At 38.6% G+C, this 19864-nt stretch overlaps 2 protein-coding genes across 8 annotated transcripts in view; both read left to right on the plus strand.

Moving 5' to 3' along the window:
- SESTD1 (SEC14 and spectrin domain containing 1) overlaps positions 1-8088 on the plus strand; it is a 64494-nt gene extending 56406 nt beyond the window's left edge. For all 4 annotated transcript variants that reach the window (XM_062640641.1, XM_062640638.1, XM_062640639.1 and 1 more), the window contains 3 exons: positions 2790-2981; positions 4668-4789; positions 7340-8088. In XM_062640641.1, the coding sequence (XP_062496625.1) occupies positions 2790-2981; positions 4668-4789; positions 7340-7469 (444 nt within the window). In that variant the 3' untranslated portion in view covers positions 7470-8088. The remainder of the gene's footprint in view (positions 1-2789; positions 2982-4667; positions 4790-7339) is intronic.
- A 5437-nt stretch (positions 8089-13525) lies between these two features.
- CCDC141 (coiled-coil domain containing 141) overlaps positions 13526-19864 on the plus strand; it is a 92895-nt gene continuing 86556 nt past the window's right edge. For 3 of the 4 annotated variants that reach the window (XM_062640634.1, XM_062640636.1, XM_062640637.1), the window contains exons 1-2: positions 13526-13626; positions 19202-19399. The gene's annotated coding sequence lies outside the window, so the exon portion shown is untranslated. The remainder of the gene's footprint in view (positions 13627-19201; positions 19400-19864) is intronic. The other variant, XM_062640633.1, reaches the window with a different exon arrangement.

The following is a 19864-nucleotide window of genomic DNA, read 5'->3' on the forward strand; positions in this document are numbered from 1 at the left end:
CCTGGCTTCCCCTCCTCCCTGGCAGAGCATGAGGCTCACAAAGTCCTTGGCCAAACCAAAAACATCCTTGTTATCAGCTCTGTTCCCGAGCTGAAAGTCAAAACACTGCACTGCACCAGCTACCAAGAAGGAGAAAAATGACTGCTACTGCTGAACCCAGGACAGAAGAGTACAGGGATGTTGTCCGGGAAGCTAGGGACCAGGTTAGGAAAGCTAAGGCCCAGTTAGAATTAAACTTAGCTAGAGGTATTAAGGATAACAGGAAGGGATTCTACAGGTACATAGCAAATAAAAAACAGACTAGGGAGAATGTAGGCCCCTCAGGAAGCTCTCGGGAGAACTGGCTACACGGGATTTGGAGAAGGCTGAGGTTCTTAATGACTTCTTTGCCTCAGTCTTCACTGGCAAAGACTCTGAGCAAACCACCCAAGTCTTGGAAGGCAGACACAGGGACTGTGAGAATGAAGACCTTGGGCTCACTGTAGGAGAGGAACTGGTTCGAGACCATCTTAAACATCTGAACGTGCACAAGTCCATGGGTCCTGATGAGATCCATCCGCGGGTCCTGAAGGAGTTGTCAAATGAAGTTGCGAAGCCGCTGGCCATCATATTTGAGAAATCATGGCAGTCAGGTGAAGTTCCCAACAACTGGAAAAAAGGGCAATATAACCCCCATTTTCAAGAAGGGGAAAATGGATGATCCAGGGAATTACAGACCAGTCAGTCTCACCTCTGTGCCTGGCAGAATCTTGGAGCAAATTCTCCTGGAAGGTATGCTAAGGCACATGAAAAACAACAAGATGCTTGGTGACAGCCAGCATGGCTTCACTAAGGGGAAATCCTGCCTGACCAATTTGGTGGCCTTTTATGATGGGGCTACAGAACTGATGGACGGGTAGAGCAGTTGATGTCATCTACCTGGACTTGTGTAAAGCGTTCGACACCGTCCCACACGACATCCTTGTCTCTAAATTGGAGCGACATCAATTTGATGGATGGACCACTCAGTGGATAAAGAACTGGCTGGATGGCCGCATGCAAAGAGTTGGGGTCAATGGCTCAATGTCCGGCTGGAGACCAGTAATGAGTGGTGTCCCTCAGGGATTGGTGTTGGGACCGGTCTTGTTTAACATCTTCGTTGCTGACATGGACAGTGGGATTGAGTGCGCCCTCAGCAAGTTTGCTGATGACACCAAGCTGTGAGGTGGGCTGATGCCAACCTCATGAAGTTTAGCCATGCCAAGTGCAAGGTCCTACACCTGGGTCGGAGCAATCCCAGGCACAGCTACAGGTTGGGTGGAAAAGAGATTCAGAGCAGCCCTGCAGAGAAGGACTTGGGGGTGTTGGTCGATGAGAAAGTGAACATGAGCCAGCAGTGTGCACTTGCAGCCCAGAAAGCCAACCGTATCCTGGGCTGCCTTAAAAGGAGCGTGACCAGCAGGTCGAAGGAGGTGATCCTGCCCCTCTGCTCTGCTCTCGTGAGACCTCATTTGGAGTATTGTGTGCAGTTCTGGTGTCTTCAACATAAAAAGGACATGGAACTGTTGGAACAAGTCCAGAGGAGGGCCACGAGGATGATCGGGGACTGGAGCACCTCCCGTATGAAGATAGGCTGAGAAAGTTGGGGCTGTTCAGTCTGGAGAAGAGAAGGCTGCGTGGAGACCTCATAGCAGCCTTCCAGTGTCTGAAGGGGGCCTATAGGGATGCTGGGGAGGGACTGTTCATTAGAGACTGTAGTGATAGGACAAGGGGTAACGGGTTAAAACTTAAACAGGGGAAGTTTAGATTGGATATAAGAAGGAAATTCTTTCCCGTTAGGGTGGTGAGGCACTGGAATAGGTTGCCCAAGGAGGTTGTGAATGCTCCATCCCTGGCAGTGTTCAGGACCAGGTTGGACAAGGCCTTGGGTGATATGATTTAGCGTGAGGTGTCTCTGCCCATGGCAGTGGGGTTGGAACTAGATGATCTTAAGGTCCTTTCCAACCCTAACCATTCTGTGATTCTATGATTTTCTTAAAAGACATATATTTCAAATAGTCTCTTGAAGAGCTGCAGTAAATACAGATAAGCCACTTAGTTTCAGTCTGTTTTGTGCTGTACTTCATGAAACAGAGCTTGTCTTTGTAATGATTTTCTAGATGTTTGAGTGTTGATATATGATGGTCTTGCTCATACAAGGAATTCTGATACTAGCAGCTAGTGTGTGAACAGAACTGACAGGTTTAATTCTTGACTAGCAGGCAGCTGATGAATGCTACTGTACAAGAGTCTCCTAAAATTCACTGAAGCAACAGTGCATGTTTACACACCTCTTTGAAAATTTTGATTATGCAAACAGATGCCAGGTACCTATGAATGAATGTCACCTAAGAAGAAAAAGTGTACAAGTTGAGCCTTTTTCGGGTGCTTTTACAGATGCGTACTTCATTTAGGAAAGTCTAATTGCAGCAGATGTTGAGAATTCCATGTAGATGCAAGCAGCTGTTCAGAGTTTTCAGGAAGCTGGGTTTTTTCCCAGTATGAATGCTAGACAACAGGATTATTTTTAGTTTTTTGTTTTTTTTTTTTTTTCCTTAAGAGCAAATATGTTGCTTGGTCATTATGATTTTATTCATACTTCAGCCATGTTTTCTAGTAGACCACAGGGTTCAATATAGGTCCACAAAGTGGACCTGTATTTTGGAGCTTTCATAAGCTTGTCTGCTGTTGGTTTAAGTTGTTAATTAGCTCCTAAGTTAAATGCAGAGGTTTTATATTATACTTGCTTTTGCATCCCCTCCAACTTCTAGAGTACTTATGATTATGGGAGACAGTTACTGCAGGCAACTGTGGTCCTGTGCCAGTCCCTACGATGCACTTCAAGGTCCTCGGGGGACACGCTTCCAAGACTTAACAGAGTGTGGAAGCAGTTTACAGTAACTTCTGAGGAGAGAGTACATCGGCTGGAAACGGCTGTTGCATTTCATTCAAGTGCTGAAAAGGTGAGTGTCATGTTCTTAAGAAGAAAAATTTCTTATCAGAATGTAAGCAAATGAAAGGTAACAAATATGAAGTTGTCAATGCATAATACCCCTTTTCTAAATACTAAAAAAATGCAGAAAGAAGAATTTAAGCATATTTTTCTAAGTTTTAATTTCAGTACTTAATGTAATTATTGCTTGTATACCTACATTGGTATGAGCATTTATTTGTGTGTGTTAGACTAATTCTTAAAGGCAAGGAGCACTTCTTGATTTGTGCTTTTGTGCAAGGTATAATGCAAAGTTATGGCCTCATTTAAGATGTTTTGGAGAGTTAAAAGGAGTATTGTCTTTTAAGATGTCTGCATTTCGAGTACGTGTAAATGAATGCAACCAGTTTAATTTCTGTGTATGCTGTGTTGCTGCATTTTGCACTTGAATGGTTTTGAGCATGCTTTCTTCAAAGCATACCTCTGTCTTGGTATGTTTTTCAAACCAAATATCTCACCCCTGTCCCCAGTTGGATGATGCTAGAAGCCACAGAGGAGGATGAATATTCAACAGCAGTTCTGAGAAATAGTTGCTATTTGGTAGCAGCTTGCTGAAGGGGTAAAATGTTGATAGTTTTTAAATGCATGAATTCAGGACAGTATCCATTAATACTAATCATGAGAGTAGGGGCTTTTCATCCAGGAACCATTCTTTTTGTGAAGTGATACATTTTAGAAAAGCAGTTTAGTGTATGTATCTCTAATGTTGACAACAAAATTTTATATAACTGCAAAAAAGTGCCAGTCTTGCGCATTAGCAATAAATTCATTCTCAGCATACAAAGCTGATTCATATGCTCCTTGCTTTCAGTAGAAATAGGTCATCTATGCTGCCAGAGGTGCCTGAAAAAGGTTTTACTTGATACCAAATTAGAATTTGGTGGTTCATAAACTCCTGAAAGAGTTAATTATCTCAGTCCGTATTGTGAGCATTCATTCATTATTGCAGTAGTTAATTGCTGTGGTTTTAGGCAATCATAAGTTTAAAACAAGGAAATGGATGGCTGAAGTAGTAATGCTCTTACTCAAAAACATTATTGTCCTAGCACTATTGTGTCATATTCATGAGCCTGTGAGGAAAATACGTTCTTAATATCTTTGTTGCTTTGGAAAAAAGTAAGATGTGTTGGAGGCAGAAGAGGAAGAAAATACAGAAATAAGTAGCATTGGGTCTCCATCCTATCTGGAAACACTGGTGTTCAGATTTTTTTTAATCCTACCTGTTCTGTGCCAGATGTGGATTTTAGTTTTGAAATAGCTTGTAAGGGACCCTTGTTATCCATGTTTCTTCGATTTTTATATGACTGTCTTGTATGTTTAATGATGCAGGTTATTATTTTTATGCACTTTATATTTTTTGCTGGAATATTGTTTAGCAAGATTGTTTTTTCATTTTTGTTCCCTTAGGAGTAATGTAAAATGTTCTAGTACAAAACAGTGGTAGCCCTGGACTATTTTCTCAATGTAGCTTAATCAATATTTTCCTTTCTTGAATTGTACGAATATTTCAGTTGATCTCATATAAATGTGGCAGTGTAGATGCTTAAAGAGCACTAACACTGCCAGTTAATGGCACTTAAAAGAAAAACCCTGCATGCTGCTATCCCTTGTGTGTTCTACTCTGTATTTCCTTTTTTTTTTTTCCTCTTTTTAATAGATTTTGGAAGAATGTCCAGAGCAGCCTGAAGCTTTTAATGACACGGAGCAATTTGATGAAATTGAAGTAGTTGGGAAATCACTATTGGACAGACTAACAGTGCCTGTAGTTTATCCTGATGGGTATGCAGAATGGTTTTTCTAACACTTTTTAAATATACTTTTGGTTAAGCTTCATAATAGTCTTGTATGCAGAAGAATCCTGAATGCTTATTGCTGAAATTAAAAAGGCAGCATGCTAATACTCATTAAAAAGTCTTTCCTACCTTTTCACAGAAAGCAGGCAGGTCCAATTCCAAATTTTCCAAAGGCTGCATGCCCACTGTTTTAAAGTAATGAGTTTTTCACATTCAGTAATTACTAGATTTATGCAGTCTTTACACTAACAAGGTGTGTGAAAGCAACAAAAGAATGACCAGTCCCAGTCTCTTCTCCCTGAAAAAAGATGAGTTTAGAGTCATGGTATTTTGACTAATCTATTTGCAGTTCTACCCATCTGAAGTTTTAAGCCAATACATTAAAAATAAATCTACATTTGATTCATTCAGCAAATGAAGCAGTACTTCCCATGTGAACTATTGATACTAATTTAAAATTGGTGGCTGTCTTGAGTTAAAAAAGCAAATTGAATTTGGAATCTGTGCATAATAAAACTCAGTTTTCTATGTTCAGTAAAATACACTTGTACATTGCAATGCTGAGTGTATAGTTAATTTCTTCTACCTCGGTATAACCAAGCCTTGGAACTAGGCTGTCCGTGTGTAGGATCCCACACCATAATGAATGGGATTTGAAATCAATATTTTGAATTAGGGGCTGAAACATTGTGAGATGATATCAGGCAACAGCATTTATTGACTTCAGAAAATCAATCTGAAAAATACAGTTACAGGAAGCGGGTCATGAAAATCAGTTTTCTGTCATCTTGTTTCCAAAATCTCATGTTCCCTATGCAGTATAGTTTCCTTCACTAAGGAGTGCTACCCATGGGAGATGGACACAGGCCTGAACAAGTAGTGAGGACTTTATAGCAGTGAGGAAAAAAACAAAGCCCCACACACAAAAAGCCCCAAACAAACCAACCCACAGAAAAGTAAAAAAAAAAAGCCACTGATCAAGAAGTCTTGTGGGTTTTGAAGTATTTTGATTTAATTTTTGCATAGCAGATTTCAGTGACCTGATAAAACTAGCAGCTGTTGTTTATAAAACAGATGTCATTTGCAGATAGACTATTAAGGTAAAAAAAAACAAAAACATTAAAACCTGGGAAAGCTCTCCATAAAACGTTGTTTGGCACACTTTGAAGTTTGAGTCCTAACATAATGCTCCTATAACTATAGGTATGTCTATGCCTGTATTTTAGGTTGACTGAATCCTGAACATTGTTTCTCATCCCTCTGGCATATCAGCAGAATTACGTGTGTCTCCCTTCTCAAAAGATAGATCTTAACTGTCTGAAATCCCAGGATCCCTTGCTCATCATCCCTAGGCATTCTATTTTTGAAGCATTAAACAATTTACAAAGGGTTCACTCATTAGTAGGAATAGTTTAAGAAACACACAAAATGGCACAAAATGCTTGGAGGTGTCATCTTCACCCTCTTCACCACTTCGGACTTTTGTCAGTATCTTCTTGGAAGACCAGGTCACTGTTCCCTGTCCTCCTCATGTCTCCTACTCTGCATCAGGAAAAATATTTACCCATGCTGTGATTCCATGTGCAGCTGTGCAGTCTGTTGTCTTTGGAGCTCTGTAATCAAACTAGTCTACTCCTGTGTAAAATAACTTTTCTGTCCGCTAAGGCCTGTCCCCCACCAACTCTGTCTGAAGTCTTTTGTCCTACCTCCATTTCTTGTTCTTCTGAAACATGTATTCTGTTCCAGTTCTCATTTTGCTGACAGCTTAGTGGTTTCCCTAGCATTTCAGCTGTTCCTTTTTTTGTATTTGAATGGGAGAAATCAACTTACACAGCCATGTGTTCTTTTCAGTCTGAGAAACAGGTAACATAAATTGACAGCATGTGGCTGACTTCACACACAGAGTCCTTCAATAATGCAGCAATTGTATAGCCTCAGAATACATCTATAGAGAGATTTCCTTGATTGTCATAGTACTTAAAACTGACAGACTGACTTGGGGGGTAGCCAGAGAAGGGAGGTAAAAAAAAAAATAGTAAGTATCTAGTTGCACTTACAGAACAGCACCCTGCTGTTAGAATCATAGAATGGTTTGGATCCAACCCCTCTGCCACTGTCAGGGACACCTTCCACTTGACCAGGATGCTCAAAGCCCCATCCAACCTGGCCTGCACACTTCCAGGGATGAGGCATCCACAACTTCTCTGGGCAACCTGTTCCAGTGCCTCACTGCTCTCAACCTTCTGTTCAGTGAATTTTTGGGGTTTAAAAAAAATTATTACAAATGCTAGTACTTTAGCATTTGTAATAATTTTATCAAGATCTGCTGTTAAGTCTCATCACTGAGTCTTCCAAAGCCTTTTAAAGGTGGCTTTTAAATGTCAAGATAAAAAAGTGCCTGTTTTCCTTATCTGCTTTGTGTTTTCTAGTGCTATTAATGTGTATATTCATTTACTTTCTTGCTTCTCACTGATAACTTTTGGGTTTGGGTTTTGTTTTGGTTTTTTGTTTGTTTTTTGTTTGGGTTTTTTTCCAGGTCTGAGCAGTACTTTGGGAGCCCAAGTGATATGGCTTCTGCAGCAGAACACATTAGAGAGAAGATGAAGCTAGTTAGCCTGAAAAAGCAGCAGCTGAGACAACCAGAAGCCACTACCCCAGAGAGCTAATACTGACCTTTGTCTGTAAATTCATAATAGGACTTCAGTTTGTAATCCAGCATGTTGTTTGCATATTACAGAATTTGGCATAATATATCAAAATGCATTTCACAGCTGTTGCAAGTATCATCTATTTTTCAAAGTAAATGTTCTCAGCATCTTAACACTGTACATCTATCAAGCCATAATTATTTAACATGCTATGAAACCATAGATTCCAAGTATCTTATGAAAAGGAACTGTAAACTTTGCACTGAAATTTGCTGTAAAGCTTTATCTGACCTGTCAGCTGCTTCTCGGTTAAACAGCTGATGCAAGCTTTGAATGGTGCTAATTAAAGTGTTAGGAGTTCCATATTATGAAATTGTAGTTCTTTGCTTCCCTCTATGGCCAGGTGATGTAGTAATTTTAGACTGTAGGTAAGTTCCTGCAGTGTAGACAGTGGTGACCCTATAATTTTAATTTGAAATACTTTTTTTTAAAAAAAAATCATTTTTATTGTGCCAGTATGCAACCTGCCATCAAATCTTTGATATATTAAATCCATTAAACAGATGTTTTCCTATTTGTATTGATAATGTATTAAAAGCTGTTTGTGCTTAATAAAAATAATCTTTTTAAAATCTAATGATAATTTGTTCTGGTCTGTATTCCCAAATGTCATGTGTTACATTTTGCCATAAATGGTAGTAAAAATCATCACTCCTCCAGTATATTTACAAAGTGTTATGAAATACTCTTTAACACACTGTAGCTATAAGGGGAACTGCTCTTGAACTATTATTAATAGGAGAAAGAGTCAGGTTTGGGTTTGGTTGTTTTCTGACTTTCTTACAGCAGTTGTACTTATGATATTATGTGCATAAGTCAGTGTTGTGTTAATAATAGTTTTGTTCTCATGTAAGATGGGTATGCATCTCTTTGAATGGAAAATCTTGCATAATGTAAATATCCCTGATGTAGTACCTTTTGAGGTAAAAGATTTTAATCTACTGAAAAATTAAGACAAAGTTCATAAACATGAAACAGAGATTAGTAATAAAATTTATTAAGGGAATTTGAAACAAAATCAGATGTGTGTGTAACTTGGTTAACTTCTTACTCTTCAGGATTTAATCTGGATAAATTCAGTATTATAATTACTGGAAGATGATGGTGTGGTATCTGACCATTTTATAATACTGTGCGTGAAACAACTGTAGGTCTAATTACCTGGTATAGTATTGTACTATATTTTGCTCACAGTAAAGGTAATTCTCTCTTCCTGAGGCATTGTTAGTGCTCTTCTGGTTTTCTTGATGGATCTGTAATTCAGCTATATTTACTTACTTGTCACAGTTTTTACACATTTTCTCTAGAGAAAAGTGTTGTGTCAAATAGAGCAATTTCTGTAAAAAAATAATTCAAACTTGATGGCTTATCTGTAACTTCAGTGATGAAGGTATTTTTTTTCTCAGGGCATTTTGCAGAGGAAATCCAATTATTTTTTGATTCATGTGATGCAGTGGTATAATATTACACTTAATACTAGTTTAAAACCAACTGCAGTTTCACAGACCTTATTTCTAAAGAGACTTTCAATATAACTTTCTAAAAGTTAGTTGTTTGATTCCATTTGAGAAGACTGCTGTTAGTATGGCTAATATTTGGATGAGAGAAATTTATTTAGAAAGAACCCAAACATAAAAATCTGCAAATGTTTACTAGAAAATGCAAATTAAAAAAAGTAAATTGACTCTACTCACAGTGAATAATGGTTTACAATATAAAATCCCACTGAAGTACTAGTTTACAGTAAGCATATGCTATAAACACTAAGATTATTTGCAGGTTTTTCTCTATTTTATTTTGTTTTTTTAGTTCTGTTCTTACTCTGTTTAGGGGCTCAACAACATACGCAAAGCCAGAGCATTATCAGTAGCTCCTGACCCATTCATGTGACAGCTGCATGTACAACTTGGAACTGACGACTGTTCACCCGACTAACCCTGAGATTAATTTTGGCTCAGTGTATGAATTCCAATCTTGAGGCTCTTCTTATCTTGTCTGGCATTCCTAGAGGCCAGAGGATTCTGACTCTCGCCCTATTGTCTCTGTTCAACTCTCCGATACGACCCCTTGGGCTATGCCAGCTTTCCTCGCTCTCTCTCTTTTGTTCTCCTTCCTCTCCTTCCTTGCCTTTAGGGAAATGAAGTGGCTGGTAAGGTGCTATTAACCAGCACTTTGGCCATTTTCTGCATATCGGGAATGAAGGCAAGTAGTTTTCTAGGTCATGTTGCATGAGTCTGCCAGATTTTTCTGAATCCTTCTTATGAATTCTGAGACTTCTGATCTGACTGAAAGAATGGAATAAACACCATCTGTTAAGAATACTGTTGGATACGACTAATTGAGATAGAGGTTTTTGCGCTGTTTTAGTCAATTTGTCATCTGTGGTTGAACCTTTAGAAATGTACAACCCTTAGTAACATACAAAGTCAATGAGATATATAGAGTCATGCCTAAAAGGCAAAACTGCTCCAATCATCTGTTGTTACTTCAGGTACTGTGTTACTGTGCAGGTACTACTGAAAGCAGTAATGATGGCTTCACCTGTGGCTCTTGCTCTGCCTGTTTGGTGATCAGCTCACTAGGTGTCATCCGTTTTTAGTAGGGCTATTAGTTGATAGACTGGCAGTCATTAAAATGCTTATATGTATAAGCTCTTTTAACTGTGAAAGGTGGCAGGCATTTGTACAATTTTCCTTAATCTTTGATTGTGTTTACTGCTTCACTTTGTATCGTGATTAGTAGGAATAATGGAGTTCAGTTTATACTTATTTTTGGAAAAAATAGGTTTGACTTACGGAGATTTGTGTGACTCAACATTCAGATAGTTACTCTGGTGGTACAGCAGTAGGTAGAGAGGGCTTGTGTGTGCAGTGGGATTATATAGCACTTATACCATTATGTTAGCCTAAGGACATCAGTGCCAGCTGACAGATAAGGGAAAGATTTTTCCATCCCAGTAAAAGAAAAGTGTCAGTTATGATTGCAAGGGGAGCTTGTCGTACGCTTTCAACAGTAATGAGGTAATGATGTTATATTAATCTGTTTCCTGAATTCTTTCTACAGGATAATTTTAATCTGTATAAGGAGATGATTAGGAAGGAGGAAGAAAGGAAGCTTTGGAGCTATAGATGAAGTTCTGTAATGCCACATTGTGTAAATTCCAGAGCTAAAATGCTGATATACAGGGATGAAAGTGAAGATTTGGTGATTCTTCTGAAGTCTGTCCCTCATATCTCTACAGACTCTTGCAATAGTAAAAAGGGAGTCAGCACTGTGGAAAATGCTTAGTTATGTTAGGGTTATGTTCTGGTTTAAAGAAAAAAATCAGAATGTTAGTCTAAGCATACAGGATATCAATCCATGCATATGCAATAGCTGGAAAAGCGGCTCGATATGAACTGTAGTTCTAAAAACTGAGTAATCTGTAATTCTAACAAGGTAATTAGTTTGTGATCTCTCTGTATAGATATCGTCTTTTTCAGGTTTGTGGAAGAGTGATGTACTCTGAAATAAGGTACAGAGTCAAGTAGTTATAATATTTCTGGTTCCAACTTGCACAGTCATTTTGAATCTCAGTAGACAGAGTCTTTTCTGCAGTGTGTCACTTCCACAATTTCCTAATATGCAACACTGATTCCCACAGGCCATCCCACTTCTGTTTCCTCCATTTAAATAGTCCCATCGTTATAGTATTGATGCCTGTAAAGACTGCATCTTAAAAACTAATTGCATGCCTTTTGCAAGGATATAAAGTCAAGGAGTTTTTAAAGACATTTTTCATCTGATGCTTAGTGGAGGTAGTTTTGTTGTGGATATTTATTGTATGGGAAATACAAGACTGACTAACCACACAAAAGTGAGCTTGGTTTTCTGCTTCTAATGGGTCCCTTTGTATGGGTCTTGCAAACACACGGTAGTTCTGGACAATTTTTCTGTGACTTCAAGGTTAATTTGGACCCCGAAGGTAAATCATTAAAGAAACGTGAGAACTCCTCTGATTCTCTCAGATTGGAAGACAACATATCATGTATCAAAGATACTCGTCAAAAAACGCGCTTCTGTGACTGTAAAATTTTAGTTATGCTAATACAAGAATGTGTAAAGACGGGATACTAAAAAGTAATTAGCATGTGTAAAACATTAATGATACACTTAACCTCAAAACGGCAATGAAAATTAAAGCAACAGCTTTCTCTTTTCCTATCAAATTAGACTTTAGTTGACATCGGTCTTTGCAGCAAAGACTGGGGGAATATAGTACAGAGAAGAGAGAGGTTGAGTCAGGACACAAATTCTTCTTTTGTATGGAGGGGAGATAAAAGCCTGTTTTCTTTAAATTTCAAACTTGCTAAGGAAATATGTTGGAAAAGATTAAAAAACAAAGTGAAAAATCCTGATTTAACTTCAGTTGAAAAGTTCCATGAATTTTCCAGTTACTAGCGATACCTACAGTTTACAAGCTGGAGAGCAAAGAGCTAGAGTAACATTTCAAACTTCTGAAGTACAAAGAAAAACAAAGGAAACCTTAATCACTCTAAAGTTTATCATTTTGGTTGTTAAGGTTGTTAAGAGAAAACAAGTGGTTGTACCAGCAACTGTGCAGATAATTTACTTTAGTAATGAACAGAAATGCCAAAATACTATTTTTATTACAGACAAACCACAGGTTTTAAAACAATGCTGTTTTGTTGGCAGTTTAATGACAGCATTGAAATGTCAAATATGTTGGGACTGCCTGATGCTACAGGAAAAACTACCTTTTTGTGCACAGGTAACTAGCACACAAAGTAGCTTAAAAGCTAAATGTGATTAAAAGTTGTTAAGCATGGGGGGAATTTTATGGTTCTGCAATTTTAAAATGTGTTTTTAACATATTAGGAAGTCTTTTAACTGTTCCACAAACAGCTACCCATTGATTACTGACACACCACTGATGAAAGCTCTTCAAGAAACCTCTAATTCAGTTTGGATTTGTACATAAAGGGAAGGAATACTATATGCTATGTAAAGTATGCTATTGATTTATTAAGCTCACACATCTGTGCTTAAAATGTTTGAGCAGACTCTGTAACTAACCTTAGTTTCTAATACTCAGTATGGAACAGTCTGTCTTTGGGAAGGGTGATTTAGCCACAGCTTATCTGTCAGACTTCTATAGCACACTATGCCACTGACTGCGTGTGACCAAAATTGCTTCTTATGACTGCTTCCCATAGGCAGCTAAAACATGATTTCCACTTGTGACCATATAAATACATTAACTCTTCTGAGGATCCTGACATTACGTATCTCAAATCTTGTTCTGTTCTATTCTATTCTGTTCAATACTGTTGCTCTCAGAAGGCAACACATTAAGCAGATTAGAAATTGATGAGAAGGGGATCTTGTGTTAACTGTGGGTCATAGTATATGCTCAGTAAGATGCTTGGACAATTCCCTGTAGATACGTATTGAATGTAGGATAAGGCTGTGACAGCTCAAGGTAGAGAAGATTCTCAGACTTCTGTGAAGTCCTGAGTATCACTGGCTCCATTCGAATGGATATATATGCTACCCACGCTGTATGATTATAGGTTGGGCTTTAAACTTCATTGAGCCCTTTGGCAGATCTTCCATAAAACATTAATTCTAATCATCTGTAAATTACACAAATAAAATGGAGAGTGAAGCTTAGCTGTAGGAGCTACCTCTCAGAACAGCTGATGGAAGACCTTTTGCTAGAGGTACCAAGAACAAAGCATTAACAAATACCTGTCAACCCCTCTGTTTTTTATTTGTTACCATTCTCCATTTTGGCAGGAGCAGTCAATGTGCTAATTTCGGTAGCATAATTTTCCGACATGATTCACTGTTGTGCTTGGTTTGCAGTGTATGGATTGCCATCTCAATCTGGGGGTTTCTGCTTCCCATGTTCATTTCCTCAGCAAAAGTTTTCAGGTGCTGGGTAAGTGACAGCACATTCCCACTCTCACTGCTGACTTTCCAGGCATGCCTGGATTGTGCATGATCCCCATGCCTCACAGGATCAGAGGTTACAGTGGGCTGGAGGGCTCCAGTAGGACTTTTCAAGTACTATGCCAGGATACTCTTTTTTCATCTAAATCTTGGCCAAGTGGTAGGTGTCTTTTAACATTCCATTCTGCTTTTAAGGTCTTTAGGCTATTAGAAAAGAGAGTAGCTTTTCTGGTGTCTTAACCTTTTCCACAGGAAAGCATACAGCATGGTTACTTGATATTTAATATGACTGTGTGATGTGGGTCTGACTTTCAGAGACTTGGGAACAAGCCATATTCTAAACTGGTACTAAGTGCAGACTGTTCTCTTCCTAAACCTGTGTATGCAGCTCTGCATGCCTCTATTGGATGACAGATAACTGCAAGCTAGTCTCAGCAGGGTGAAGATTGTACAGTGTATTCAACACATTTGACTGCTACTCCACATATCTGTGGCGATGATGATTGTGAAGCCCCACTGCCTGCTTTCTGTCACACACTGTCTCTCAGAATGTGGCCTTCCTCCTCTCTGAGACAAATGTATCTAAAGAAACAGTAACGTGGTCAGCTGTAGCCAAGATTTTTATTAATGCTTTGCTTGAAACAGCATCAAAAGGCTGTAGCAGGCTGCATGCTTAATGAGCCGTGTAAGGTTTTTATATCCACCCATTGTATATGGCCAGTTTGTTAGGTAGCTGCCATTTCCAGGCATCATTTCATGGTGCATTACTTCTGCAGAACCAGTCATTCATGAAGAAGCCGGGGCATTTGCTTTTGCAGGTGACAGAAATGTGAACTAATCAAGTTCTTTTTGCTATTCGCTATTAGTTGTTTACCTCTTCTCTAGGTATTGCTTTATCTTCTCTACCTCATCATAGGTATTTCCACACGTCTACCACTAAACTCTTTTTCCCCACAAACGATTTTGCCTAAGACTTTGCAAGTGATCCAACAGATGTTTTAAAGTGTTCCTTCATGGTTAAAGAAGAATTTACTTTCAGGATTGAATGGTTGCTGCTGCCAGTGTGTGTGTATTAGGAAGGGATGACATCTGAAGGATTCCCTTCTTCACAGGGTTGCTGTAGGGAAAATTCATTAATATTTAGGAGTGGGTAAGATGTTATAGTCATGGAAATCACACACATACACAAAGGGTATAAAAAGCACAGCTCAAATAATTATAATCTTAGAACACTGCAATGATGGGGCTTTTTCCTATTTATGGTAGTGAGACCTTGAAGAGCAGTAGTAAGCAAAAAGTAAGGAAGGAAAACCAAGGAAGTGTAATAAAAACATGTTATGAATTGTAGGAGTTTAATTAAAAATGAAAATATTTATAGAAATCATGCAGTGTCAAGTGGGCTGTAAGGAAGTTTGGAAACATCAAGCTCGTCTTTGAAATCAATTAATCAAAATACCCTGAAAACGGAAGAAATGTTAACACAGTGAGAAAGAGTAACTTGAAGAAAGGGGGTTAAATACAGAATATTTACTAAATATCAGATCAAGTGGGGAAAGAAAAAAAATCAAAACTATGCAGCCCAGGAAGTACTCTTGCATGCTATTTTTATGCGTAGAATGCTGAAAGCAAGGTTCCAAAACATAGTTACTGCAAATCTGGCTGCATTGGCAAGAGATGATTTAAGGTACGTCATCTATCTCTGCCTTCTGAAAATACTTCCCTGTAATGAAAGGATGACAGATGACTCAAAGTTTTCTTAATTTATGTCAGGTTCTGGGATTCCTCATTGAAATGTGGCCTTTAATCTTTCAGCTCTCTCCTGGAACTGCTTATGTTGGATTCAAGCTCTGTGAGTTAAAAAAAAACAAGGCAGTGAAATATTTTATTTTGTTAAAGTTTCTTTGATTTCGTTAAAGAAATAGAAAGCCCATGGTAATTGTATGAGTGAAAAAGAAAAATCTAATTAACGTTGCAACTTAGAGGGATTATTTAAGATTTTTTTTTAAATCCGATCAGTACTGTAAAACATATTGCATGATTAAAAAATGCAAAAATAGACAAATGAGAAATGTTGAGGATTTGCAAATACATTAGCATTAGTATTATTTTAAATTTACTTAATATGCATCCCTTTTACCTCAGGCCCTGACAAGATGCTTTAAGAGTAGCACCATGATTAATGGTCACTTGCAGGTTGGGGAATCTGAACATACTGGTGCATACTTACTGCACAGCTGGTGATGCCATGATGTCTTCTGTAAACCTTCTGTAAAAATGTCCATGTATTTTTAATGTGACCAGTCAAAACCTTAATTTGCAAGTTGTTTTACACTATGTGAATTTTACCTTGGCACTCTAGCAATATTATTGTTGCTAGTGAGGACACAGCACTGTTCTTAAGCCATAACGCTCAGGCAAATTGTGATGACTGAGAATGTGTCCCCCAGGACTCTGCCTCAAGCATTCTAATACTGAAATTGCATTAAGGTTAAAAACAAAACAAGAATCTCTGTGCAGTTTGAAAAATGCAAGAAATTTACAGTTTACTTGATTTAATATTTCTTTTCCCCTTCATTCTCCAATCCCATTACACAGAGAGTGTTCCCAGTACAGCTTTGCATCTGACTGCAAATTTCATCTTTAGTGCTTGCCTGCCTTTTGCCTCTGCACTGTGAGGATGATCACAGGAAATTATACCAAAAATTCTCGTGTCTGCCATATTAAGCTTCTACTTTGTATCCTTTTTCAAGCAAAAATTGTGATTATTGTCCTTAGCAAACCTATTTTGAAGTGTGAAATTTAAGGTAATTAAACAATAGAGTTCCTTAATCAAAGCAGCTGACTGCAGAGTGCACTGGAGGACTGAGTATTCAAAAGAAGATAGTGTGAGAAATTGGAAAGAGTGGTCTAAAATAAATCCTTCCACCACTAAGAGGAAAAAACTTCTGTCATGGCAGTAGAATCCTGGATGTGTTTCTGGATAAGTCTGTGATAGATAAAGCTCTTGAAAAAGGTATGTTTGAGCAACTAGTTTATTTGCATGACCAGCACTGATGTTGATGGTGTACAGTAACTGTGCATGCATAAAAGGGTCACGGATAGAGCCTATATACCTTGCAGATCTAACACTGACTGCAAAGTTACAGATGATCCATTAGTGATTTGTTTTACAGCAGTACTGCAGTTTTGTTGTGAACTCCTGTGTTCATTCACTGCATATTAGTTATGCTCACAGAGCACTGTTTTATTACATACAATTTAGTCTTAAGAATAAAACTAATCTGGAAGCTCAGATCCAAATATGATTTAAATTGATCCAACACTAATTGCAACATTAGGTTCTCAATCAATGTGTGTGCCACCTTCCCACAAACTCTTTCAGCTTATACATAACGCAGACATGTCAGTGGCAAGTTCTTGAACAATACAGAGATCTTTCCATACCCTGACATCTCTTACCTCAGGGGGCCAAGTGCCATGTGTACCTTTGCACTTGCTATTGCTTGTCAGTCCCTAATTCGCTCCTGCAACTTTCAGCTTGTCATTCATCATGACTTCTCCTGGTTCAGAATTTTGTCCAGTCTTTTGTCTTCCATCTCTGTTTGAATTCCTTCTTTTTGTTTCATCATCCTTATCTAGATTTTCTTTTCTCCCATTTTACACTATTTTGCCATGGCGAGAGCTACATGCTCTGCCTCCTGCTAAATTTCAAGAGGAGAAACCTGAGGTACTGAGATGGCTGATCTTTAATCTGTGTGGTGGAAGAGCCAGAAGTTGCTTGGAGCAAGTAACAAAACAGTTTGGTGGCTCTCCTAAGAGTTTGATGCTTCTGTGGCTGCTATTGGGTGTAAAAGAGAAGGAATGCTGTGTAGAAGTCAAGGGAGTGAAAGCAGCGTTCTTTGAGACTTGAAACAATCACTGCATCTTGGGCACAGCCTTGCAGCCGCATACCCTGTATGAGAGCCTGAAGAGACTGTGATGGGAACACACTGCCAAGGCACAGCAGTCTCAGTACCAAGTTTTCCCACTGAACCACCTGCTACTGCAGACAGAAAGATGCAGATCAAATGAAGTTTGAGTGCTCAGACTCAGAACAAGGAACAAATCACCTATTCCTTGTGACTGTAAAACAGCTGGAGTTTTTGCTATGGATGGCAAACTGGTTCTGAAGCACGTAAAATAATCTTAACTGCTCTTCAATTTGCATTGAAAGAGTATGGAGGAGGGGGACATAAGATGTTATTCTTCTTTAATTATAGCAATACCTTCTAAATTTATGTGGAACTTGAATTCTGAAGTGTTACACACTGCTGTTTAGAGTGTAAAGAGTCACTTAAACTGGGAACAGTGAGGGAGTATCCTGTAGTCACACGCCTGCTACATTGGGTGTCAGCAATAAGCACACATCTGTTTAACAACCCAGTTCCAGAGAAATCGGTAAAGGCGGAGGCGGGGGAATTTTCAGTGCTTCCTGCTCTTTAACCTTTGTGTATGTCACACAATTCAGCACTTAACATGGAAGGGATAAGCAGGATCCGGTATGTGCTTGCTGTTTGAGGTACCATGATTTGGAAAAGGGATTCATTTTGTTAAAGTTTCTTTTGATTTAGTAAAAGAAATAGAAAGCCCATGGTAATTGTATGACTGCAAAAAAAAGTTCTGTGACCAGAGCATACAGAGGAATGCTCAGCAGTTTGAACCTTCGAGTAGCAGTTATAGAAGGTGAAGTTATCTTTTTAAAACAAAATAAAACAAAACAAAGCACTGCTATTTATAGCTCTGCTGATACATGACTTCGTAAAATGGCTTCTAAAGCCTTGTGGTCCTTTTAACAGTTCGAATTCAGCTCCTCTGCTGAATTTTTCTCTTCTGGGTAAATCCTCCTCAATATCAGATATCTAAAGTCTTGTGCTATTAGAAGTGTGGCTGTTTAGCATACCTCTGTTCTTGTTCTAAATTTAGCTTTCTGAAATTTGTGTGCGTTTAAATGAACTCTTCCAAACAATAGCAACAATATGGCTTTAATGTTTTGGTGTGGTTAGTGTGATTATATCTATTTAATTAGTCTCCTGTTAAATAAATGACTCATACTGATCTTTTTGCATCATTCATTCTGATCTCTCTGCATCATTGCTGGCTGATTACTTCTGACAAGATTGAACAGAGATGTTTCACTCTTAAAAGATGGTCCTAAGAACCCAGTTACACTGTTGCATTTGTCTGTTTGAACAGCCTGTGCGATTTTTAACTGATGTTTTTATTTTGCAAGTTTAATATGGACATCTGTATTCATGTATAAACATTGAAAAATAGTTGAAGAGAAACATTCTTTCAATACAGCTAAATTGTAAATGTAAGCTAAACACAGAAATTAGTGACGTGAGGCAAACCTGTCATTGCATTTATGTTATTAGTGGGACAATTTGCAGCTGCCTTGAGATTTAGTTGTAGGTTACAATCTGCATCTTAGTCTTGCTTCTTTACAGGAACAAAAGCATAGCCTGTCTCACATCTATATTTGGTACAGGGCGCATACTCTGCTGTGCTAACACACCACATCAGGAAGGAATTTCAAATGCTCCCAAGGAATTTACTAACAAAAGTCCTGCTGGCTTTCCTTACGTGCATGGGCAATGGAACATATTAATTTTGTGTAATAAGCTGTCCTCTTTCTGCTGCTGAAGCCTGAGCAACAAACTAATGAACTATCTGATGCCTCTTTATTCTCCTAACAGAGCTGAATGCACCAGGACACTGTTTTCTCTGTTGACAAGCTTGCAAGTGGGCTGAGAAGTGTCCATACCACCTGTGAGCTGTTAAAACTGCTCCACTTCTGTGTTCATCAGAGTACAGCTCCATAGACCGTGCAGCATTTGCTTTGGATCACAGCCAGTGAGGCAGAAATGTTGAGCTTCCCTGGGGGTGCCGATGGGGTAAGTCTGCTCTCCAGCTGAGTCTGAGAAAACTGAAGTAGTGCTTGTCTCCCTGCCACTTCTTCAGTGGACATGCTGGTCTCTTCACCTGGGATGTGGGAGAGAATGAGATACAACCACTGTGGGCTTCACACTTGTGTATTGTTTTCTGTTTTATTGAATCTACTTCCCGTTAGACAGTTAAAACTTTCATTGTTTATATTTTGCCATAATATTTACACTTGAATAGTCAGCAAGTCATTTTTTACTTTCAGTCTTTCCTATAGCTGTCCCTTGAAGGAAAATTATAAATCTAACTTGCATTTTTCATTAAATGTGACACTGAAATAAAATCAAACTTGCAAAGGAAAATGATACTAAGTAATTAATGTGTTTGGATTTGGAGACATCTGTTCAAATGAGCTGGCTTAGAGGTACATCTGTTAGTCAGAGCTGCCAATGGCTTTAGAGTTACTGCTGGGGCCT

Source organism: Pezoporus occidentalis, unplaced genomic scaffold (assembly GCF_034315485.1).
Source record: "Pezoporus occidentalis ecotype Australia unplaced genomic scaffold, CSIRO_AGI_Poc_V1 ctg66, whole genome shotgun sequence".
NCBI lineage: Eukaryota > Metazoa > Chordata > Aves > Psittaciformes > Psittacidae > Pezoporus > Pezoporus occidentalis.